We start from the raw sequence: 23,649 nt of genomic DNA, 5'->3' as shown, positions 1-23,649 counted from the left end.
ATTATTCTCTACCAAAGGTAACAATGATAGATGTTACCTATATGAAAGTCACATCTGAATAAATGGACTGACAACAGGGAAAAATGTTTCCCAAGAATCACCATGATCTTGTTTTCTGGGGAGTGAGTATCTTCAAAATGTTAGAGCAGAGCATACGGTCAGCTCTTCTATATGAATGAGAACTGTCTAAACAAAGAGCGAAGGGTCAAATAATACCCTATCACTGTCATCTAACCTTCTTAAACTGTGATGAAATAAAATCCAAAATAGAACTGGAATATCCCCGAATAATGAGGGCAGGGGCTGTGTTTCATGATCTCATTTCCAGGACTTTTTGGGGAAGAGGAGAAGGTTGAAAATCTCAGGAGGATGTGAATCTTTGGTTTTGAAGATGAATGCAAATAAAAGTTCATCCTAAATCTCCAAAGAGACATTGCTTGTTACACTATGGAAATAACAGGAGTTTCATCTAAATATAATTCCATCATTTGATACTGAGGGCTAATGCTGACACCTGTAAACACATCGATTAGCCCACTGTAGAAACTCAACCCTAAGCAGCTATTCACATATTCACACTACAGAGCTTTCCCCATTGTTTTTCCGCTTGACAAGACTTGCTTCACAAGAAAGAACTTTGCCTTATTCATCTTTTTATCCCAGTTCTCAGCACATAGTAGATGCTCAAGAAATGTGGATCGGACTTACTTTTGTGACTTGATCCAGTCTCATATATGGAAAGAATTAAAATGCTCCTGAACGGAGGCATTTCAATGATTATTATTTTTACAAATGGAAAAACTGAGGCCTCCTGAGGTCACATGACTCGCCCACAGTCACTGAGCTGACCGGGCAGTCTGGGTCCAGAGCCTGCACTCTTCACCTCTTCTTAAGCAGTCGATTTTGTTCCACTGCAGCCCTTTAACTGGCTTAGTCCCCACACGGCTTTTCAAAGCCTCTGGTCAAACCAGTTCAAAATCTATCTACATGTAGGTGACAGTGCCACAGTAGTCATCCTGCACATCTTGATAGATCTGAGTCATGTTACTTGTAAGAGAAGTCCAGAATTAGGGCATCTCTCCCTGACCAAGAACAGGCATGATCATCATAATCCCATCCACATTTTAAGAAAGCAATTTACCCTTCCTCCGGCAAAGAGGGCTGCAAAGTTCGACATTCCTTCGGCGTGAACACCACGTCCAAGTCATCTTCGGAGAAGTCTCCCAGCTCTTGGGCAAGCTCCACATCCAGGCTGTTCAGGTGTGTCATCAGAAGTCCTTCAAAGTCCACTGGCTCCACCGGGTCATAAAACTGAGGCTGGGGGCAGGGAAAGGAAAAAGAGGTTCCCACACGGTTTAGGGTAAAAGCACTAAGGCGACAGGAGATGTGTGCCCTGTCCTCCCTCTCCTCCCAGTAAGTGCTTCGCTCCTCATGTACAACTAAGTGGGGCTGTCTTTAGAGAAGCTGTCAAACACAGAAGTGGGGATATGCAAAGGAAAAGAAACACAGCATGGAAAGTCAAGTCAGAACACAGTGAGTAATTAAAATCACACCCCAAGGTAGAATTTTTCTCTGCTTAATTGCGTGTGTGTGTGTGTGTGTGTGTGTGTGTGTGTGTGTGTGTGTGTGTGTGTGTGTGTGTGTGTGTGTGTGTGTGTGTGTGTGTGTGTGTGTGTGTGTGGTATGCGGGCCTCTCACTGTTGTGGCCTCTCCCCTTGCGGAGCACAGGCTCCGGACGGACAGGCTCAGCGGCCAGGGCTCACGGGCCCAGCCACTCCACGGCATGTGGGATCTTCCCGGACCGGGGCACGAACCCGTGTCCCCTGCATCGGCAGGCGGACTCTCAACCACTGCACCACCGGGGAAGCCCTAATTGCATCTTGATGAGGATTCCTGAGAAGATCCAAAATGAGATCACTAGGCCTTGCTGCATTTTTATAATTTCTCACGCAAAAGCTCTCTGAGGCCACGTTTACCCAAATACAGTGAAGCGGCGAATTGGAGGCAATTTTCTAGAGATTCAGGCAAACTCGACAGTCCTTCCGTCTGAGTATTTAGGTACAGTGCTTTCTTTGGCCTGAGTTATCCTATACATTGATTCTTGAAGGCACTTCATTCGTAATCACAGCCCACAGTGAACCAGGCTGGGTGGCTGGGACACTCCAAGGCAGTGATTTCCAAACGCTGCTGCACTGCCTGGTGCCATCTGGGAAGAATTTTCACTGACTGCAGTTAAATGAGCAAACTAAGGGCAACTGGCTGAGTCTTCATAAGGCTGAATGTACTTGCTTGGAAAGGATTGCCTTTCTAAATTTTGTCTCTTCAATTACATCCTTCCATAGTGAGGGTATAAAAGAAATGATAGAAGTAGGTGGTAATTTAAAAAATAATTTTCCTCAGGTGCAAGCTGGCAATTCAACAAATATTTTTCTCTAGCTTGTGAAGTCCACTTAGGCTTAGGAAACCACTGCCTTAAGGGAGTAAAAGAATCACTTAGATCAAGCTGACATGTGTAGTAGTGGTAGTAGTAATAATAATAATAATAATAACAGCAGCTCTGTGGTGTTCATTTATGTCAGACTATTTGGAGTCATCACTCCAACAAACACCCCAGATTCTTGACTTGTACTGCCTCGCTCTGAAACAAGGACAGATCTAAAGGAAATGCTGACCAAACCGGTTTTTCATCACCCTGAAACCATACACCAGGCTAGATGTAAGGCTCCAGGTTAGAGAAGAGGAAAAAAGTGCCATGGAAGAGGCAAGAAGATTAGAGAAGGCAAGTGTGGCTTGCCCTGTCTCCTCCCACCTTTGTGTCCCTGGTGGTGGTGCAGACCTGAGTGACACGTGAAAGAGTGAGGACGAAGCTGAGAAGTGAGCAAACATGCCCTCCTTGTCTGAGATTCTTGAAGTGGCTGGCTTACATAATGCCCTATGCCAGCAGGACCAAAAGGGGCAGAAGAGAAGGCAGCAGGACATTCTTCAGTAGGAGAGAGCACAGACACTCCCCTGCTTCCCCAAGGCTCCCACAAAGTGTGACTGAGGACAAGGAAGTTTCTTTCCCTGGGTTCTGACTGGGGACCTGGAAGTCAGCTGAGGAGAGGACCACAGTCCTTAGAGGGGCCTCTCAAGATGAAGCAGCTGGGACCACCAGGGGCTCAGAGAACTGCAGATCAGGCTATGCAGAAGCCAGGTGGGGACAGTTTGCAAAAAGACATTGTTGACCTCTGCCAGAGGGAACAACAGGCATTATCCACGCACAGAACAAAAAACAATCTACTGCAGACTCACATAAGACCAACCCCGAGGGAGAAAGCGGACTTTCCACTCCTTATCACAACACGGCACAGAGTTCAGGGGCAGGGACTGAAATGACTTCAACTCGAAATGAAGAGACTGCACTGTTTGCATACTCAACCTTATTACTGTAAAGTTTATACCCTTGAACTAAAAACTGTTGAGCACGATGTGCCAAGAAGTTGTGCTAGGTCACTCTAGACAGCACCTCATTTAATCCTCACCAGAACTCTGTAAAGTACACTCTTTTATTACCCTCATTTTACAGATGAGGACTTTGAAGGCTAGAGATTTAATAGTTTGCCCATGTTTACATAGCTGGGAAGTAGCCCATCTGGAATTCAAACCTAGGCAGGTTCCTAATTCTGTTTTCTCTTGCAGGCTTTCCAGGGAATCTGGATTTCCAGAAATAATTAAACACAAGGCAGTGGTAAGTGTGTTCAGAAGAGAGTAAAATAAATCAATCTGCCACCACGCCCAAGTTCCACCCTGAATTTCTCATGAGATTGGCTTCTCAAAGTAATAATAGTGAAGTAATTAACTGATTAAAGTGATACTAAACGTAAATTTATCATGAAGAGTATCAATTATTTGAGCAGAGGCATTGAAGAGATATACTGAAAAATTATATTGAAGCACATTTGAAACAATGTGACACTAGCACTAATAACTATTGGGTTGGCCAAAAAGTTCCTTTGGGTTTTTCTATAACATCTTAATGGAAAAAAACCCGAAGGAACTTTTTGGCCAACCAATAGCAGGTAGAAGCTTCCACAGAGAAATGGCATTTGTGTGAAATCATCAGAGAGAAAAAAATTTAGGTCCAGCCAAAGTATTATACTTATCATGTCCCTAAAATTCAAAGCCACAAGGGATAAGAAAAACCTGGCTGATACTGGCACCTGTTACCTACAGGACAGGCTGCCGACGAGCCGGTGGGGGGGGCGGGCAAAGGATAGCTGACTCCGTTTTTGAACTTCATCAGCAAGTTCAATTACTTGCTGAACATCTACGAAATGCAAGTCACTGAGCTGGCCCTTAGGGATAAAGATGAATACAGGAAGCTACTCTCATGCCTCTTTCCCCAGACCCTGAGTCAACTGTGAGACGGGGAAGCTTGCCACCTTCTCACATACAAAATAATGCTATCTTTGGAGGGGGAAGCTATGACAAAGAATACAGTGTCATCACTGAGCACTAACTGTGCGGCAATGTGCCAAAAGCAATAAACAAAGTTGATCATAAAGTCATAAACTCTTACGGACTGAACAGACTATAAGAATAAGCCATAATGATAGAATTCTTGAGTATCATTCTAGCACTACACATAGGCTGGCATGTAATAACGAGTCACCACTACGCTTTCTATGCTGAAACTAACAAGGGAGGAAACTGTTCATTGCAAGAGATGTAAACGGGTCCTGCTCTTGGCAAGTGGGTGGAGAGGCCAACTACTGTTACCTAGGCCTCCAAGCAAGTTGTTCCTCTTGCATATTCAAATAACCAGGAACCAAAAGAGATTTCTGTTCTCTAAACTATCTGAAGTCAATCTCAAGAGTAGGTTTTAAAAAAGAAAAAAAAAAAGAGTAGGTTTTATTATTAAGGAATTAACACATACACACATTTAGGGGTAAACAAATATTGAAGAGATTTACAGTGGTTTTGCATTTCATTGGGGGCTGAAGTTTGGGAATGGGGCCGGAGGGGGATGTTCTGAGGTCAGTCCCTTGGGCTCTTGGGAGCATAAAAGCCAAATGTGAAAATTTACTATTTCTGTTTTCTCTGCTACTGAGTTATATGTGGCCTCCTAGTCAGTGGAGACTCAAGACTAGTTTAAATGGTATGATCCAAAGTAATTTCAAGGTCATCTTATACAAGGAGTTATCATATCATGTCTATCATTTGTTAAAATAATATAAGAAAAAACCCTAAATAATCAAAATAAAAACAAACACAAAAAACCCATTTTTAAAAACAAAACAACTTAAGACTGCAAATTATCCTAAATCAGGCTTTGACTGTGATGGCTTTGTGATGTGTCAACTTGGCTCAGCAGAGCTACATTCTTCCAAATTCCCTTCCTAGTACTCTTCCGGTCGTGGTTGGCTACCGGGGTTTTCTCTTGCCAGAACTGGAGGACAGAAGGGAGACTGCAGCTATTCTGTAGCATACACACACCTACTGATACAATCAAACACTAAGTTAGGTGTGAAGTGATATTACCCATGTAATTAAAGTCTCTAACCAGTTGACTTTAAGATAATCAAAAGGGAGATTAGCCTGGGTGGCCTGACTCAATCAGTTGGATGTCTTTTCACAGAGAGTGGAGGCTCTCTGGAAGTTCAGGGCTCCAGGCTTCAGCTCATGCCCGTGGAGTTCCAGCTTGCTGTGATCTTGCCTTCCTGAATGCCCCGTGGACTTCAGCCTTGCTTAGCCACCACCAGTGGGTAAACCAATTCCCTGTAATCAATTCCTTAATAAACATGAAGATGCATCTCCTACCAGTTCCACTGCTCTGGTTGAATCTAGAATAATACACCAACTTTCACTCATTCAACAAATACCCGCTGGGGTCCTAAGCAGTCCAGCACTAGGCCAAGGAGACATAGTCAATGACCTCAATCAATTTTCAACACTCCTCTAGTGAAGATTCGTGCAGTCTTTCTTTCTAGCCATTTTCTTCAGATGTCTGATCCATAGAAGACTAGAAATACACAAAAAGTATAAATACTCTAAAAGCTTAAATTATTCAGAGACAAATATTCATTTTTAATGAAGAGGGTTCAAGTTCTTCCTTGTCCCCTAATGCACATCAAGGGCTAGTTCTCCTGACGCGGGGTAGGATTCAATTTGTTTTGAAGCTGAAAACTTCTACAGCATCAGAACCATGTCTGTTTAAAATTAATCTATGTAGCCTTAGCACAGCACAGTATGCCGCCATCACACTGATAGATGATTAAAATAACAAATCCGCATAATATTTCACAAATAAGGATGCCGAAAAACAGAGAAGTTACATAACTTGGTCCAAATCACACAGGTAATCACAAAAGACCTGGGTCCTTTGTTACAACACTGGGGAAGCTTCATGCCGCTTTGGGTGGGGCTAGGGGAAGAGGCATGATGCTTCCAAATGCCCTGGCCTTGTACCCTCATGCATGTCTATCCCTGTGGTGGGTGGTCCTCAAATCAACTTGGCTGTTCATGAGAGACGAGTCTTGGTCAAAGTCACCCAAGACTTCCATGTTGCCAAATTCAGTGGCTGTCGCTCATTCCTGGTTTATCTATAGCACTGGACAGTTAATCACTCTTTCCTTCTTGAAACACTTTCTTCACGTGGAGAGGGACCAACTGTCCTAGTGTGTCCCAATCTCTGAAAGTCCATGGACCAGGAAACCCCTCAGTCCAACAAACTGGAACAGACACTTGGTCACTCTACCTTTGGGACATGAGTTTTCCTAGGTTCTCCTTCTCCTTTGCAGAGCCCTAGGGGTCAGTCCTAAAAGAGCTTCTCTCCCCAATCTGAATTTACTCCCATATGATCTCATCTATGCGCATGACTTTAAATACCTTCTTTTTCTTTCTTTTTAAAATTAGAGCTATATATCTGTAACCTTTGCCCTGATATTCAGGTTGATTTTTCCAATTACATCTCAGCATTGCACCTTGGTGATCTAACAGGCCTCTCAAACATCACAAATTCAAAATTACTTAACTTTCCTGCCGATCTGCTCTTCCCGTATTTTCCAGGTCTGTGCATCTCAGCAAGTGGCGATTCCACTCCACCAGCTGCCCAGGGCAAAATCTTTGGAGTCAACGTTGATTTCTCTCTTTTTCTTACATCCTGCATATTATCTATCAGAAAATCCTATCCACTTTACTTCTGAAATATATCCAGAATCCAACCACTTCTCACCTTTTCTACTGCCACCACCCTATTCCAAAGCAGCACCATTGTTTTGTTGAGTTACTGTGACAATTTCCTAACTGCCCTCCCAACCCCGGTCTATTCTTCACTTCGCAGCCAGAGTGATCTTTATAAAAAGAACCCTATAAGCAACCTTTATAATAAAAATTCTGATGGTGCTGAGTCTGTGCTTCCGGTGACTTCCCATCTTAATCCAAGTAAGAGACAAAGTTCTCCCATGGCCTCTGAGGCCGATGACCCAGCCTTGATTCCTCTTCCATCTCATCTCCTATTGCCCACTCTGCTCAGCTCACTGTCTGCATCCTTCCTGTTTCTGGAGCATGCCATATGCTCTTGCTCTGGGGACTTTGCTCTTGCTGTTCCTTCTAAATCGAATATTCTTCCTTCAAATACCTGTTAAGTTCATTCAGAATTCTTCCCAAGTGTCTCCTTTCCAGACCTCCAAGCCTCCACAGACCACTCAGTCTAAAATATAGTGCTCTCTTCTGTGTCACTCTCTATTCCCTATCCACGTTTCATTCTTCAAAGCACTTAGTACCCCTTGAGAGAGTCTACATTCACTTATTTGTCTACGTCTCTCATTCCAGAATGTAAGCTCATGAAGACAGACACTTCGTTACATTCACTACTGTATCCCCAGCTCCTAGAGCAATTCCTGACACAGAGTGAGACCCAATACATGTTTCCTGAGTAAATGAATATGGAAAGCAATCCTCTTGGCTCTCTACTATCTTTAAGTAAACAGAGCAGAAGGCAGTAAAGTTCCTCTGGCTTCAATATTTCAAAGTACTTCACGGCTTAGATTAAGGAATACTTCCCTGTTTCCACCAATGGCAATCTTCCACTGATGCCACTGCATGGAAGGTACTGACATGCCATGATGGACATCAATCTAATCTTACCAAGACTGACTTGATTCCTCTGCTTTTCAGTGACAGTAATGAAATTCACGCTCTGCGTGCAGGGTGGCACTCTTTCATTTTGCCTTCCACTGTGAATCTGCATGAAAATTGTAATGAAATCTTCATTTTCCATCATGTCCCCTCCAGTGAAATCAATGAAACCTAAAGATAGTCCAACTTCTTTGAAAGATGAAGCACAAAAGAAAAACAAAAAAGACCATGTTTATCGAGTGAGCCACCATTTAGGTCATGCTTAGTGGTTAAAAAAAAAAAAAAGGTTGTTTTATTGCAGAGAAGCTTAAACACGAAACAAAAAAGAATGCTTTCCAAGGTATGAGACCTTCTTTTTTCTTTCCCCTGTAACTGTTATATACAAACATGTCGTGTAACCATAGTGTTTTGATTTATATCCAGGATGTGGCTTTCTACATCCTTCTCTTCAGCCAGAGCTGTTATGATCCAGCTGATTCCTTCCATTTTACTTCAAAGTTTTTCTCTTCTCACTTTTAAAAATAACACTTTTCCTCTATAAAAATGTAAGTTAAGTTATTAACCATGCACACAGTATCTCAAATCCTTTCTAACTTAGGGCAAAGAAGACCTACCTTTCTTCTTTTGTACGCTTTACTCTCCTTTCTACTTTGAATAATCAGAAAGATAGTTTTACTATTTTACGGTTTCATCTTAATGAAGACAACTAATATATAGTTGTTTGCCTTTATAGATGACTGGCATCAGAGGGGCTCTGGCCAACCTACTCACATAGCTGTGGCAACGGAGAATTCCAGGGCCAATGGGTGATGCACAGGTGATGCTATTCACAAGCCCCTCTTTGGCACTGGCCACAAAGGACTCTGATGGCAGTATTAGGAGTGTCAAAAAGACCCAGGGCAAGTCTGTAATCATTGCATTTTGTTTTATAAAACCAACTCTAAATGGTGAATCCTCTTCATATTCAAAAATGCAAAATTTTAAAATATTTTATCTACTTTGAAAATGCATGTTTACACAATCACCACAGCTAACATTTACAATTAGGGTTAAAAAAACAAAAACCCAGTAACACCACACATACGCACGTGCACACACACATACCCACAAAATCAAACGCAACCTTCCTCTCACTTGATTTATCAGATTTATGACAGAATCCGCTATATTTATATAAAAATATATTCACAGGATTAGCAAGTAGTCCTCGCTTACTACACTTTCTGAAATTCAGAGCAACCAGGACAACAAAAGAAACTTTACTTTTCTTATGTTCTTCCTCCTATTTGGACTACTTCTATCTATCAACACATAGGTTCTTTAAATGACCCTCAACCTGGACCACATGTTAAAGTCCCATGGAACTTTAAAATACTGATACCTGGACCCCAACTCTAGGGATTTTGATGTAATTGTTCTACAACAGGCCACAGGTAGGTTTCTAATGGTCTCAGGTGATTCTAATGAGAGCCAGGTCTGAGAACCTTCCTCTAAATCTTCTCAACCTCCCCCTTTAAGCCTTTACCTCCTATTTTATCTTGGATCTTCTCTCCTCTGAACACCCACCACACCCAAAGCCAGCATGGATTCTCCGTATTATCTGCCTTCCCAAATATATTATAAGGCCCTTAAGAGGCAAAACCATCTCCTATTCATCTTCTTGAAATCTCCCACAGTGTCTCCACAGTGCCAAATAAACAGACAGCAACATTAGCCTCTATGTACACAGCATCTATTTTATCATTCTATGTTAACCCTAACAGGGGTAGCATTACTATGCCCGTAGTGCACATGAAGAAACTGAAGTCTTCATCAAGGTTACTCAACTTGCCCCAAATTATGCAACTAATAAGTGACAGTTATGCTCCACCCTAGATCCATCTGACTGCAGGTTCCAGCCTCTTGCAAAACAACAACAAGGTATAACTGACTGGGTTTTAAATAACTTGGTGCCAGTTTCCAAAAAGCACATGAAAAGATGTTCAACATTGTTAATTATTAGAAAAATTCAAATCAAAACTACAATGAGGTTTCACCTCACATTGGTCAGAAAGACCATCATCAAAACATCTACAAACAGTAAATGCTGGAGAGGATGTGGAGAAAAGGGAACCCTCCTACACTGTTGTTGGGAATGTAAATTGGTGCAGCCACTATGGAGAACAGTATGGAGGTTCCTTAAGTAACTAAAAATAGAACTACCATACGATCCAGCAATCCCACTCCTGGGTATATATCTGGAGAAAACCATACTTCAAAAAGATACAAGCACCCCAATGTTCATTGCACCACAATTTACAATAACCAAGACATGGAAGCAACTTAAATGTCCATCAACAGATGAATGGATAAAGAAGATGTGGTACATATATACAATGGAACACTATTCAGCCATGAAATGAATGAAATAATGCCATTTGCAGCGACATGGATGGACCCAGAGATTACCATACTAAGTCAGAGAAAGGCAAATATCCTATGATATCACTTAGATGTGGAATCTTAAAAAATGATACAAATGAACTTATTTACAAATCAGAAACAGACTCACAGACTTCGGAAACAAACTTATGGTTACTAAAGGGGAAAGGGGGTGGGGGGATAAATTAGGAGTTTGAGATTAACAGATACACACTACTATATATAAAATAGGAAGTCAACAAGGACCTACTGTATACCACAGGAAACTCTACTCAATATGCTTTAATAACCTATATGGGAAAAGAATCTGAAAAAGAATGGATATATGTATATATGTAACGGAATCTCTTTGCTGTACACCTGAAACTAGCACAGCATTGTAAATCAACTCTACTCCAATATAAAATAAAAATTAAATTAAAATAAATAAATAACGTGGTGCCAATTAAATACTTCTAAAAATTAAACATTTATATCAGCATGTGGGGTTGTTGAAATGGTGGTTCTATAAACAAAGGTAAGGGAAATAAAGGTCAAAATGCACTTAATCAAATTTTCCCGTTGTCTAAAATCATACAATGAACAGTCTATGGCTTCTCATTTAAGAAAAGATTTTTTAAAGGTGCTTCAGGGTGAGAGTCTTTAGGTGATAAACTACTCCTCTGCCTTGCCAGAAATAAATCTTCCTGAAATGTCCCATTATCTTTCTATGAAACAAAATATTTTTTTTAAGGGAAAGGGAAATCACCATGTACGTGGATGATTTTTTGTTGGAGGAACCTTCATTCGGGAAGATGACTCAAGGGAAAGAACAGCCACTTCATTCTGACATTAGAAGAAGACCAGCAGGTAAACATTAGGGTGCTGGGATTTCCTGAGCAGTCCTTGCATTTAAAAAACAAAAGAGGAATCAAATGCAGACTTTTGCTTCCTCATATGCCACCTGCCCTTCGGGCAGTTAACAAGAAGAAGCAGGGTCAGCACACTGTGCTGAAGCTGGGGTAGAGGTCTGGGGGAAAATATTCAGAAGACTAAACTGGAATTAACCAGGAGAAATACATTTTAAAGGCTATTTATTTGCAAATAGAACCGGGTAGACATTATGACAGGACCACATGATTCATGTATAGTTAAACATTTTTGCTTATTTCTTTGACATATTCTATTAGAAGTTAAGCCACATGTTAACTCTACCACCTAGCTAATGAAATAATTCATCCAAATTCACTTTTGTCAAAACCTGATGACGCAGCATAACTACCAAAAGAACGCCTGCAAAAATAAGAAACAATTTTTAAAATTTGTGACTTTAAATAAAAAAGATTCCTCCTGAAGAAATTTCAGGCTGCAGCTGGTGTGTAGCTAAGGGGTTAAAGCCTCTTGAGTTAAACTTCCTTAAAGCCTCTTAATAGTGAGGTCCACACTGTTTCTCAAGACAACTATTGCAGAAAGCTGCAGTCTGAATTTACAAAGAAGCAAAGCACCAAACCCCACCTCCCGCACCTTGTTTAAGATTTTAAAATGTATCCAGTCACTTTTTTTTTTTTTTTTTTTTTTTGCGGTACGCGGGCTTCTTCTCACTGTTGTGGCCTCTCCCGTTGCGGAGCACAGGCTCCGGACGCGCAGGCTCAGCGGCCAGGGCTCACGGGCCCAGCCGCTCCGCGGCATGTGGGATCTTCCCGGACCGGGGCACGAACCCGTGTCCCCTGCATCGGCAGGCGGACTCTCAACCACTGTGCCACCAGGGAAGCCCTCCAGTCACTTTTTAACTGCATTTCGCATATTTTGAAAGACAATTTGAGTCAGAAAGTTAAAAAAAATTTTTTTTTGGTTTTCAATGAAATCTATACCAGCACCACATGAAACCAAAAAGCATATCTAATTTATCTTGGATTAAAGCATATCTAATACATCTGAAGGCACGGACATTATGCCCTTGGTGTGCTTTTATTATAATCTGTGATCTGAAACAGACAGGAAAAGTACAACTAAAAAGGGCAGTTGAGCAAGCCGCCGAAGTCATAAGTAGATTTTTTAAAGAACTGTCATCGAAAGTTACCTCTTGCAGTAAAAGGTGCTATACATTTTTTAGTACTACTATTTCATCAGTGACACAACACACAAATTATCCTACTGAAAGAACCACAAATCACTCCAGTAAACATACCTTTAAAAGATACACAGTTACACGGCGTGGAAACTGTTACAGGAGACAAAATGGCGGCTACAGGAAACCGAGTGGAAGGTTACAAAATTTCTAAGAGCAGAAGTGGTTTTGAAGTAATAAGTGAGAAAGAAAAAAATAACCTAACCTCCTTAAGATAACCAAGAGAACGAGCAAGAAAGTGGGGCTGTGCTGTGAGGGGAAGTGAGTACAGTGGAGGCTGCAGCTCTCTTACAAAGGAAGTGAAGACTCACTTCTGGTTTTATAAACTATCTCATTTAAGTCAGATTTAACGCACTGGGCACACGCCTCGCATTTAGTCCTCAAATAACATAACATATGTATACACACTCAACAATTGGCGTTAATATAAAAATGTAGGCAATCTTCAACTTAAAAGGGGGAGTGTGTTTTAAAAATGAAGGTTTGTACTGTCTGATTCCATGGACATGAAGTTCCAGAGAAGGCAAAATTATGATGACAGAGGTGTATTGGTGATTGCCTAGGGCTGCTGGCTGAGGGTTGGGAGAGGAGACCCGCTGCAAAGGGGCATGACGGGGCTTTTTGAGGGTAAAGAAACAGTTCTATATCTTGTCTGAGTACAGGTTAACTATAAATTGGCCAAATGCCTCAAACACCTACAAATGAGTGAAATTTTATTGTATGTAAATTACACTTCCAAAAAAATTATTTAAAAAGCTTAAGGTTCATAACTTGACTTTTCAGATTTGGGAATACATTTTTTTTTCCAATAAAGGCATGTTACAAATGGTTTTAAGTTTCCAGGCTAATCCTTCCCCTCCCCAAAATATGAATCATAATTTGGGTGAAATCAAATAGCTCGGAAGTCCACTGAGTCCAGAGACTTCAGAATCATAGTCCCTGGAGATCCACTTTGTATTCCCAGCCCTAGTGGACGGAGGGAGAGAGGGGAATTGATGTCAAAAAGCAGTGCAGAGCCAGGAACTGGTGGTTGGTGTTGTAAGGGATCGGTGGGAAAACCTAAGACTCAGGAAGCAAAAGATTATGCTGGGCACTTCTGCCCTTGACCATTCTCTAAGCAAACCTGTAACTCATACTTACTAGTTGAAGAGAGGGGAAGCCAGAGGTACTTATGCTTTGTCGATGGTACTGGCCAAGGTTTGGTGGGAGGGTAAACTGTTTCCTTATTTCCGCAGAAGAATACCTTGGGTTAAAACAGAAAAATCTAAATGAAGTGGTAATTTTAAAACATCATCACAATTATAGATACAATCTTTGATAGCATGTTATGAAACTTATTCCTTAGCCGGGTGACTGGCAGAACTGACTAAAATGTCCTCAGTGGCCTGTGGGTAGACACTAGAGCTTTTGGGTGATAATATACGCTCTTGAGAAGTTCACAGAAGCCAGGACGCCTGCAGTTATGGCTCTTGCCCAATACTGGAAGGATGACAGCATGAGGAGGAAGAAGAGTTTGCAGCCCAAGGAAAAAATCCAGGGCACTTGGCTCTTTCTTCCCAGGCCATTCAAAGGCATTTTCTCCACATGAGGACATCTGGCCTCTGATGAGAGTCCTTTAAACCCCAAGCCGTCATCTTGAACCAGTCACTCTCTTTTCAAGCAGCTGAGCCCTTATGGTCGCTGCCTGCTTTCACAGAAAATGCCAGCGACCTTTTAAATGAACACTTCCGCCTCCCCACAGGCACCTGAGATGCTACCTGGAATTCCAAGGACTGTATTCGTTCCAAACCACTCCTAGTGAGTGACCCTCTGAGTCAGCCGCAGTGACACTGCTGAGCCCTCAGACAACATCCCTGTAGCCGGGAACCGAGCAGAGGAGAGTCGCTCTTCACTGTCTACGCACACCTGCTGGCAGGAGTTACCGACAAGTGATATCCCGATTATGAGCAGGTTGGCTTTTGTGCGCTCACTTTTTGGTAATTTGTTTGTAACTCAGAACACATTTTCTCATTAAGTCAGTCTTTGGCATCTGGATTCTTAGCCTAGTTCACAAAAGTGTACTTAAACCACAATGAGGCCACTATAGAAAATAACTAGAAACTGGCATTATTGAGGATCAAATGAGACCCTATTTGAAACATGCTGCATGTCCAACAAAGAGAGATACACGTTTTTAAAATTATAACTGAAAATATTTAAATATTATAAGTAAATCTTATTATATTTTCTCCATTATAAAGTATGCTAGGGCATCATTATTAATTTTTCTGCATGATGAGGTTTCTGACATGACCTGCTTGGCTCCCAATCTTAGTAATGTGGTGCATGCAGGAAAGAGGCAGGAAACCTGTCCTGGCCGCACCTGTGGCATCCATTCTCCCAACCCAAAAGCACCTCAATCTCCTTTCAGGACTGGCACACTCACGTTGTACAGGCATAACCACAAATCAAAGGGATGGGCACACAGCCCAACGTAAGACAATTCTCTCTCCTTTCCAGGATCCTGAATGATGAATGGACATAAGAAAGGAAGAAAATGGCTGGAGCACATTCTTGTCAGCAGTGGCCCCTTTACACTATGATGCAATGAGATGTGAACCCCCAGAGAAGTTACAGCAGCCCGTAGTAATTGTACTCCTTCATTTCCCGAAGTATTTTCTTTCTCTATTTTTTTAAAGTATGAGAAAATACTAGGATAAGGAGTAAGTAGTCTATTATCCATCAAGGAAATGCAAATCAAAATCACAATGAGTTACCACTTCACAACCACTAGGGTGGATAAACCAAAAAGAAGATGGGCAGTAATGAGTATTGGTGAGGACATGAAGAAATTGAAGCAGTCATACATTGTTGGTGGGAATGTAAAATTGTGTACCTGCTTTGGAAAACAGTCTGGCAGTTCCTCAGAAAGGTAAACACAGAGCTCCCATATATCCCAGCAAACCCACCCCTAGGTTTATATCCAAGAAAAAGGAGAACATACTTCCACACAAAGCTTATACATAAATGCTCATAGCAGCATTATTTACGGTAGCCAAAATGTGGAAACAACCTAAATGTCCATCACCTGATGAATGGATAAACAACATGTGGTATATCATACATGGACTACATTTAGCAATAAAAAAGTGAAAGAAGTACTGATACATACCACAACATGGATGAACCCTGAAAACATTACATTCAGTCGAAGAAGCTAAACCATTACATTCAGACCACATGTTGTATAATTCCTTATATGAAATGTCCAGAATAAGCAAATCTATAGAGTAATGGGACTGAGGTTTCTTTTAGGGGTAATGAAACTGTTCTAGAATTAATTGTTCTGATGCACGCACAACTCTGTGAATATACTAAAAAACACTGAATTGTGTATATGTGTGAATTGTGTGGTACCTGAATTATTTCTAAATAAAGCTGATGGAGATATGAATGTGTGCTGTGTGTGTGTGTGTGTGTGTGTGTGTGTGTGTAAGTATTCTACAGAGACAAGAGTGAAGGCAAGAATTTAGCATGACCAAGAATGGAGGAATACTTTCAGATTTTGATCCCCGGTGCTCAGTACGCTCATTTTCATTACAAGTTTGGCAGTCACCATTTCTAAAAAAATCAACAGCCTAGGCAACTATCCAAAACAAAAGGCCCATCTTGCATAAACCACATTGTATCTTGTATCTGGCATCACAGGAACCCAAGCCAGCAGAGCAATCACTTATCTGCTTATTTCAGAAGGTGACCGTAGTCACGAAGGGCAGAGACATCCAAGCAAAGTCCTTTTCTGTGACTGGGCTGACTTTTCACAGATAAGACTGACGGCTCCTGTGATTTCTGCTTCCAGGTCTTCCCCCCAGGGCCTCTCAAATAATGAGTTCTAGTTTTCTGACCATTCTCAAGCCTTTCCTGTCATAGACCAGAGGGGTCTACCTGAATTGGGAATATCTGAAAACGTTCTTGAAAGTGAACACGCCAACATGAAGTGGCATCGTGAGAGAATCACAGAACGGCAGGAGGTACAGGTTCTTGCTTTCATTTTGAAGTACAGTTGGCTGTCTAACAAAGCTGCAATACGTTTTTTTTTTTTTTTTTTTTAGCGGTACGCGGGCCTCTCACTGTTGTGGCCTCTCCCGTTGCGGAGCACAGGCTCCGGACGCGCAGGTTCAGCGGCCAGGGCTCACGGGCCCAGCCGCTCCGCGGCACGTGGGATCTTCCCGGACCGGGGCACGAGCCCGCGCCACCTGCATCGGCAGGTGGACTCCCAACCACTGCGCCACCAGGGAAGCCCTGCAATACGTTTGTCATCAAATGCCATCAGAATGTTCCTGCTCCCCAGCCCTGCATAAACAGCTGGAGTTCCTTGTTTCAATCCTTCACATACGCTTCCTGATTCAGAGCTATATAACTCATCTTTTTCCCTGACATGTCAAGCCTGCCCCAAGCCTATTTCCTATCACTGCAGAATCAATCCTACAAAAGGCAATTAAACCTGTCCCTTCAAAACCGTCAAATAAGGAGATGAATTGTTTTTCCTTAAAATGAAAACACTGAATCATCACACGTGGAATGAATTGCTTTGTATTCACTTAAAGAACTTCAAAATAAAATAGCTGTGGAGAGGCCCTACGCACATTTAAACTAGCAAAAACAGGCTGGAATGATAAAATTACATGTTGGTCAAGCTGTGGGAAAACCCCTGTGGGGTTGTATATTGGTGTCGTGTCTTTGGAAAATAATACTGTAACATGTGACAAGAACTCTAAAACTGTCGTTACTCTTTCATGGGAATATACCCCATGGAATTTATACAGACAAAAATATAATTTGAACAAAATGAACATAAGAACTCTGTATATGATAGCAGATAATTGAATGCAATCCAATGCAATTGAATGCAATCCAATGCATCCAACATTAGGGAGAACACTAAGTACATAACAGCATAAAATACATGAAATATGATTTTACCATTTAAATATTTGTATGGAAATGTACATAAAGAAAGAAGTTAAAAGTAAAAAGTAATATGAAGAATTGAATACTAATATTCAACAATATATGTATAAATAAATATACCAGAAGGTTCAGAAATGTTTCTGGTAGTTATATAGAGGGAGTTTAATAACTACCCAATTCAGCTCTTTCTCCTATAAAGTTGCTTAAAGTCATCATTTAAAAAAATAGTGTGTACCTATAAAGTGCCATGCAGGCATAGATGCACTACTGGGGATTTTTAAAAATTATGTAAATATCAGCTATTAAATTTACTGATACGGAACACAAATAAGAGAACCCAACCAGGGAAAGAGCTCCTATAGGTGTGGTGTCCATGCAGGTATTACATGGGGGTTTTATTTCCTCTGCATTTGAGTCTCAGATCAAATTCAACATGTCTAAGATAATTTTTATGATGCCAGATTTATATTACATTTCCCTGATGAGCCAAGATAGCCTTCTTCTAATAACTTGAAATGCTTTATAAATATTATCTTCTTTATTTCTGCAAATGTCGATACCCCTACTCTGGGGTCAGAATGGTAGACTGGGGTGGGTAGCAAAGCTCTCTATTTTTATTCAGATGGACAGGTTGTTGTGATGTATACAGCTGGAACTGATTATCAGTGGAACTAATGATTGGGCAGAGCTTGCTAAGTGTGGACTACGGGTCATTTGCATCAAATCATCAGCTGCTTAGGAAAAAGGCAGATTCTTAGACCCTGCCCCACTCCTGTGGTGCGGCCTGGAAAAATGCATTTTTAACCAGCCCCTCCAGATGATTTTCATGTCCAAGAAAGCATAAGATTCACTGATGGGGCAAGTCTATGAAGGAGTGGTTGGCTGATTCATTCATTCGTAAAAACACTGAGGGCACACACAGTGCCAGACTCTCTGCCAAGTGCTAGGGACTTGAAGTCCAAGAAAACACTGCTGCTGCTCCTGGAAGTTCAGTCCAGTCGGTGGGAGGGCGGAGGGAAGATGGATAATTGAATAATTATAATACAACATGATAAGCATGTATTATACACAGGAATGTGCACAGTGCCTTGTGAGCAAAGAGGAGGGAGTTACTAACTCAGTCTCAGAATGCTTAGGAGGCTTCCAGGAAAAGGGGACTTTGGAACCATATTTTGGAAAAAAAGAAATCAGTAGGAACAGGCCTGATTGGGGAAAAAAATGCATTTCAAGCATTTTTTTAACCATTTCATGACATCTAGACATTAGGTTTCTATACTCCTACTTCAAGTATTTTAACCCTACATTTTAATAGGACAGTATTTGGGCTGCCCTGTTTCTTTACAACAGACATAGCTAGAAGAGCAAAGAAAACGAGTGTGAACTCAGTGACCTAGCCCTGAGCGTTGCCATTTGCCAGCTGTTTTGAATTCAAGTACATCAGTTAACCAAGCTGGGTTTTAGTTTCATGACATGTAAAATGAAGGGGCTGGGCTATACGATCTCCTGGGCACCTTTCCAGCTCTAACTGGCAAAGATGCTTAAGTCTCTCCAAGTGGAACGATCGGCACCGTCATCTACACCAGCAGCTCTGCTAGGAAACCGAACAGCCCCAGAAGGCTTCTCACTGGCTGTCATCCCTAAAAGAAAATTCTTTCACACTGTATGCTGATATGGCCAGCAGCCAAAATGGTTGGGAGGATTTTAAAACTGATTCAAGAAAAAAACCTTGTCTATAAGAGTTTAAAGAGGTTTAGGGTCTTCCTGAATCTGACATGTTTTAAACAATAGTGAAAGGAGTGGAATAAAGAAAAGCAAACGTATAATTTACTCTTAGTTTACATATAGTTACTCTTAGTAACTAACAACTGACTATAAAACATTCAACAACTACAGTGTAAAGTACACAGCTGGTAACAAATAATAATTAGAGACATTTGTCAGTAGCATATATATGGATGTAGCCACAAGCACACTGTATAATTAAACCCTGCCAAAGAGGCACTGTTCAGAACTAGAAATGATTTACACCAAGTAAATGGTGAAAGAATGTTACCCCCCAAACTTCCTGAATTATAAGTTTAGGGCAGTGCTGTATAAAAACAATAATAAAGCTTTTAAAATCTGCTGTATGTATGTAGAAAAACTAGCTCTGAATGATGTAAAAAACACAGGGTTGGATCACAGTTTGGGACATGGATAACGTCTGAAAACACAGAGCTGGCTCAAGAGTGAGTAGTTCCTGGAGTTGACCATATAAAAATAATCTAAGGCTTTTTCTGAGATGCATCCTCAGATACTTTTAGTGAAGTACATCTTTAAATTTAAAAGGCTACAAAATGAATTTCTGTGGCAAAATCTATACTTATATAATATATAATGTTATGTAATATATAATATACAGCTATAGATATATATATCATATTATATATGTATTAATAATATTATACATTATTTATATATCTATAAATAATATTATCTATTATTTCTATATCTATCTCCATCCTTGCATATACATACATGCATACGTTTTGAGCAATGAATTCCTCAGAAGTTCATCATGCTGAGGTTTCAAAATAAATATTTCAAGTTTTAGAGTTTCTCATATTTTCCATCTCTTCTCATAAACAGACATGCCATAAATGTACAACTTCTGTAAAGATGATTCAACAGGTGGAAACATGACTAAAAACAGAAGTTTGCCCCTATTAACAAGCTGTGGAACTTGTTTCTCCCTCACAGGGGAGGCCCAGATCCCTTTCACTTGGAAAATTCCTCTGCATTTATTAGATGACTGCAGTGTTTGAGGATTCCTGCAGCAAGCCCAGAGAAGAAGGATTACTCAGTGTCTTCAGTGATTCCCTAAGGGATCTCCTCCCCACAGCCCCCAGATATCACCTTGTAAGTTAGTTTTTCTCCTGCCATTATCACCACCTACTAGTGAGGCAGCATAATCACCTAAAAGAACACCTGTAAATACTGAGTGCTTTTTATTTGTAACTGGTTGTTAAAAAGGGGTTCTCCAGAAAAATGTGTTGAGACATAAAGAAACAGATGTAACATATGTAAACTGAAGTCCCGAAAGAAGAAGAGAGACATAACAGGAGCAGAAGTAACATTTAAAGAAAACTTGCTGACAAAAATAACCAAGACCAACGTTTGTAAAGCTCTACAAACACCAATCAGAATCAATACAGAATAAAGCAGAAACTAACACACCATTGTAAAGCAATTATACTCCAATAAAGACATTAAAAAAAAAAGAATCAATACAGAGAAAATCAAACCTAGACCCATCATAGTAAAACTGCTGAAAATCAAAGAGAAATTTTAATTAACTAATTTATTTACTTATTATTTATTTATTTTTGGCTGTGTTGGGTCTTCTATGCTGTGTGCAGGCTTTCTCCACTTGCAGCAAGTGGAGGCTACTGTTCATTGTGGTGTGTAGGTTTCTCATTGTGGTGGCTTCTCTTGTTGCAGAGCACAGGCTCTAGGTGCACAGGCTTCAGTAATTGCAGCACGCAGGTTCAGTAGTTGCGGCACACGGGCCCTAGAGTACATGGGCTTCAGTAGTTGTGGTGCATGGGCTCACTAGTTGTGGCCTGCGGGTTCAGTAGTTTGGCTCGCAGGCTCTAGAGTGCAGGCTCAGTAGTTGTGCTGCATGGGTTTAGTTGCTCTGTGGCAAGTGGGGTCTTCCCAGACCAGGGCTCTAACCTGTGTCTCCTGCATTGGCAGGTGGATTCTTTAATGACTGTGCCATCAGGGAAGTTCCCCAAAGAGAAAGTTTAATGCTCTTAAAAAACATTTGGGGAAAACACACACTACCTTGGAAGTGGAATAGTAAGAGTAATAACTGAATTCTCAACTGAAAAAGTAAAGTCCAAAACCAATGCAATGTCAATCTTTAAAGTGTTGAAAGAAAACAACTACCAATATAGAATTTTCTACCCAGTGAAAATATTCTTCATAAATAAAGGATAAAGATTTCATCAGATAAACAAAAACTGAGAGAATTTATTACCAACAGAGCCATACTAAAAGAAATAGTAAAGAGAGTTCTTCAGGCAGAAGGAAAGTGATCCCAGTTGGAAGCACAGAAGTGCTGAAAGCAATGAAGTGCATCAAAAGGGTAAATATGTGAGTAAATCTAAATGATAATGACTGTAAAAAATAAGGATAATAATGTGGAATTTAAAATACACATAGACTTAAAATACATATCAACAATTATATAAAAGGTGGGAGGGGTAAATGGAGTTCATATAGTCTAAAGTTCCTGCATTGTCTATGAAATGATAAAAAACACTAAGATTAGAATTTTAGTAAATCAAGTATGGATTGTAACCTCTATGGAAAGAAGAGACAGATTGAAAAATAGAAAAAAAAAAAGTAGAAGCGTACATTTAAACTCAAATAAAGCCTTGAACACAGGACCTGAAACCATAAAAGTCCTGAAGAAAACACAGGTAATGAGCTCCTGGACATAGGCCTTGGCAATGATTTTTTTAATCTGACTCCAAAAGCCTAAGCAACAAAAGCAAAAATAAACAAGTGGGACTACATCAAACCAAAAAGTCTTTGAACAGTAAAGGAAACTATCAACAAAATGAAAAGGCAACCTGATGAATGGAAGAAAATATTTGCAAATCATACACCTGATAAAGGGCTAATATCCAAAAATATATAAAAAACTCCTACAACAATCTGATTTTAAAATGGGCAGAAGATCTGAATAGACATTTTCCAAAAAAAAGAAAGGTACATGAAAAGATGCTCAACATCCTTAGTCATCAGGGAAACGCATATCAAAATCACAATGAGATAGCACCTCACATCTGTTAGAATGGCTGTTATCAAAAAGACAACAAATAACAAGTGTTGTCAAGGATGTGAAGAAAAGAGAACCCTTGTGCACTGTTGGTAAGAATGAAAATTCGTGCAGCCACTATGGAAAGCAGTATGGAGTTTCCTCAAAAAATTATGAATAGAGCTTCCATATGACCCAGCAATCCCACTTCTGGATATTTATCCAAAGAAAATGAAAACACTACTTCAAAAGGATATATGCAACCCCATTTTTACCACAGCACTATTTACAATAGCCAAGATATGGAAACAACCTAAGTGCCTATCAATGACTGAATGGATAAAGCAATTATACAGATACCCAGAACTGCACCCTGAAAGCATATCAGATATTCTTTATTCAGGTGAGAAAACTGAAATGCAGAATTATTTAACAACTATCCTAAGTCACACAGCCCAGGGTCTTGCTGCTCCAGCCTGGTGTCAGGCCTGAGCCTCCGAGGTCGGAGAGCCGAGTTAAGGACATTGGACCACCAGAGACCTCCCGGCCCCACGTAATATCAATTAACATCAGCTCTCCCAGAGATCTCCGTCTCAATGCTAAGACCAAGCTCCACCCAATGGCCTGCAAACTCCAGTGCTGGACACCCCATGCCAAACAAAGAGCAAGACAGGAACACAGCCACACCCATTAGCAGAGAATCATACCAAGAGAATTATACTGCCTAATTAGCAGTATAATTAGCAGAGAATCATACTGCCTAAAATCATACTAAGCTCACAGACACCCCAAAACACACCACGAGATGCGGTCCTGCCCACCAGAAAGTCAAGATCCAGCCCCAACCACCAGAACACAGGCACCGGACCCCTCCACCAGAAAGCCTACCCAAGACACTGAACAAACCTCACCCACTGGGGCCAGACACCAAAAACAAGGGGAACTACGAACCTAGAGCCTGCGAAAAGGAGACCCCAAACGCAGTAAGTTAAACAAAATGAGAAGACAGAGAAATATGCAGCAGATGAAGGAGCGAGGTAAAAACCCACCAGACGAAACAAATGAAGAGGAAATAGGCAGTCTACCTGAAAAAGAATTCACCATAATGATAGTAAAGATATCCCAATCTTGGAAATAGAATGGAGAAAATACAAGAAACATTTAACAAGGACCTAGAAGAACTAAAGAGCAAACAAACAACAATGGTGAACACCACAATAAATGAAATTAAAAATTCTCTAGAAGG

The 23,649-nt window shown here is 40.7% G+C and overlaps 1 protein-coding gene across 2 annotated transcripts in view; it reads right to left on the bottom strand.

Moving 5' to 3' along the window:
- The window catches only part of DOCK8 (dedicator of cytokinesis 8), a 223,446-nt gene that overhangs the window by 157,697 nt on the left and 42,100 nt on the right, over positions 1-23,649 (bottom strand). Inside the window, exons 1-3 of one of the 2 annotated variants that reach the window (XM_060155015.1) lie at positions 15,798-15,919; positions 13,787-13,889; positions 1,142-1,317 (exon numbers count right to left, since the gene is read on the bottom strand). In XM_060155015.1, coding sequence (XP_060010998.1) covers positions 1,142-1,317; positions 13,787-13,889; positions 15,798-15,805 — 287 coding nt within the window. In that variant the 5' untranslated portion in view covers positions 15,806-15,919. Of the gene's footprint in view, positions 1-1,141; positions 1,318-13,786; positions 13,890-15,797; positions 15,920-23,649 lie in introns of those variants that run through there. The other variant, XM_060155013.1, reaches the window with a different exon arrangement.

This window comes from Lagenorhynchus albirostris, chromosome 7, assembly GCF_949774975.1.
Source record: "Lagenorhynchus albirostris chromosome 7, mLagAlb1.1, whole genome shotgun sequence".
NCBI lineage: Eukaryota > Metazoa > Chordata > Mammalia > Artiodactyla > Delphinidae > Lagenorhynchus > Lagenorhynchus albirostris.
This window is presented reverse-complemented; position numbering and strand designations above follow the sequence as displayed.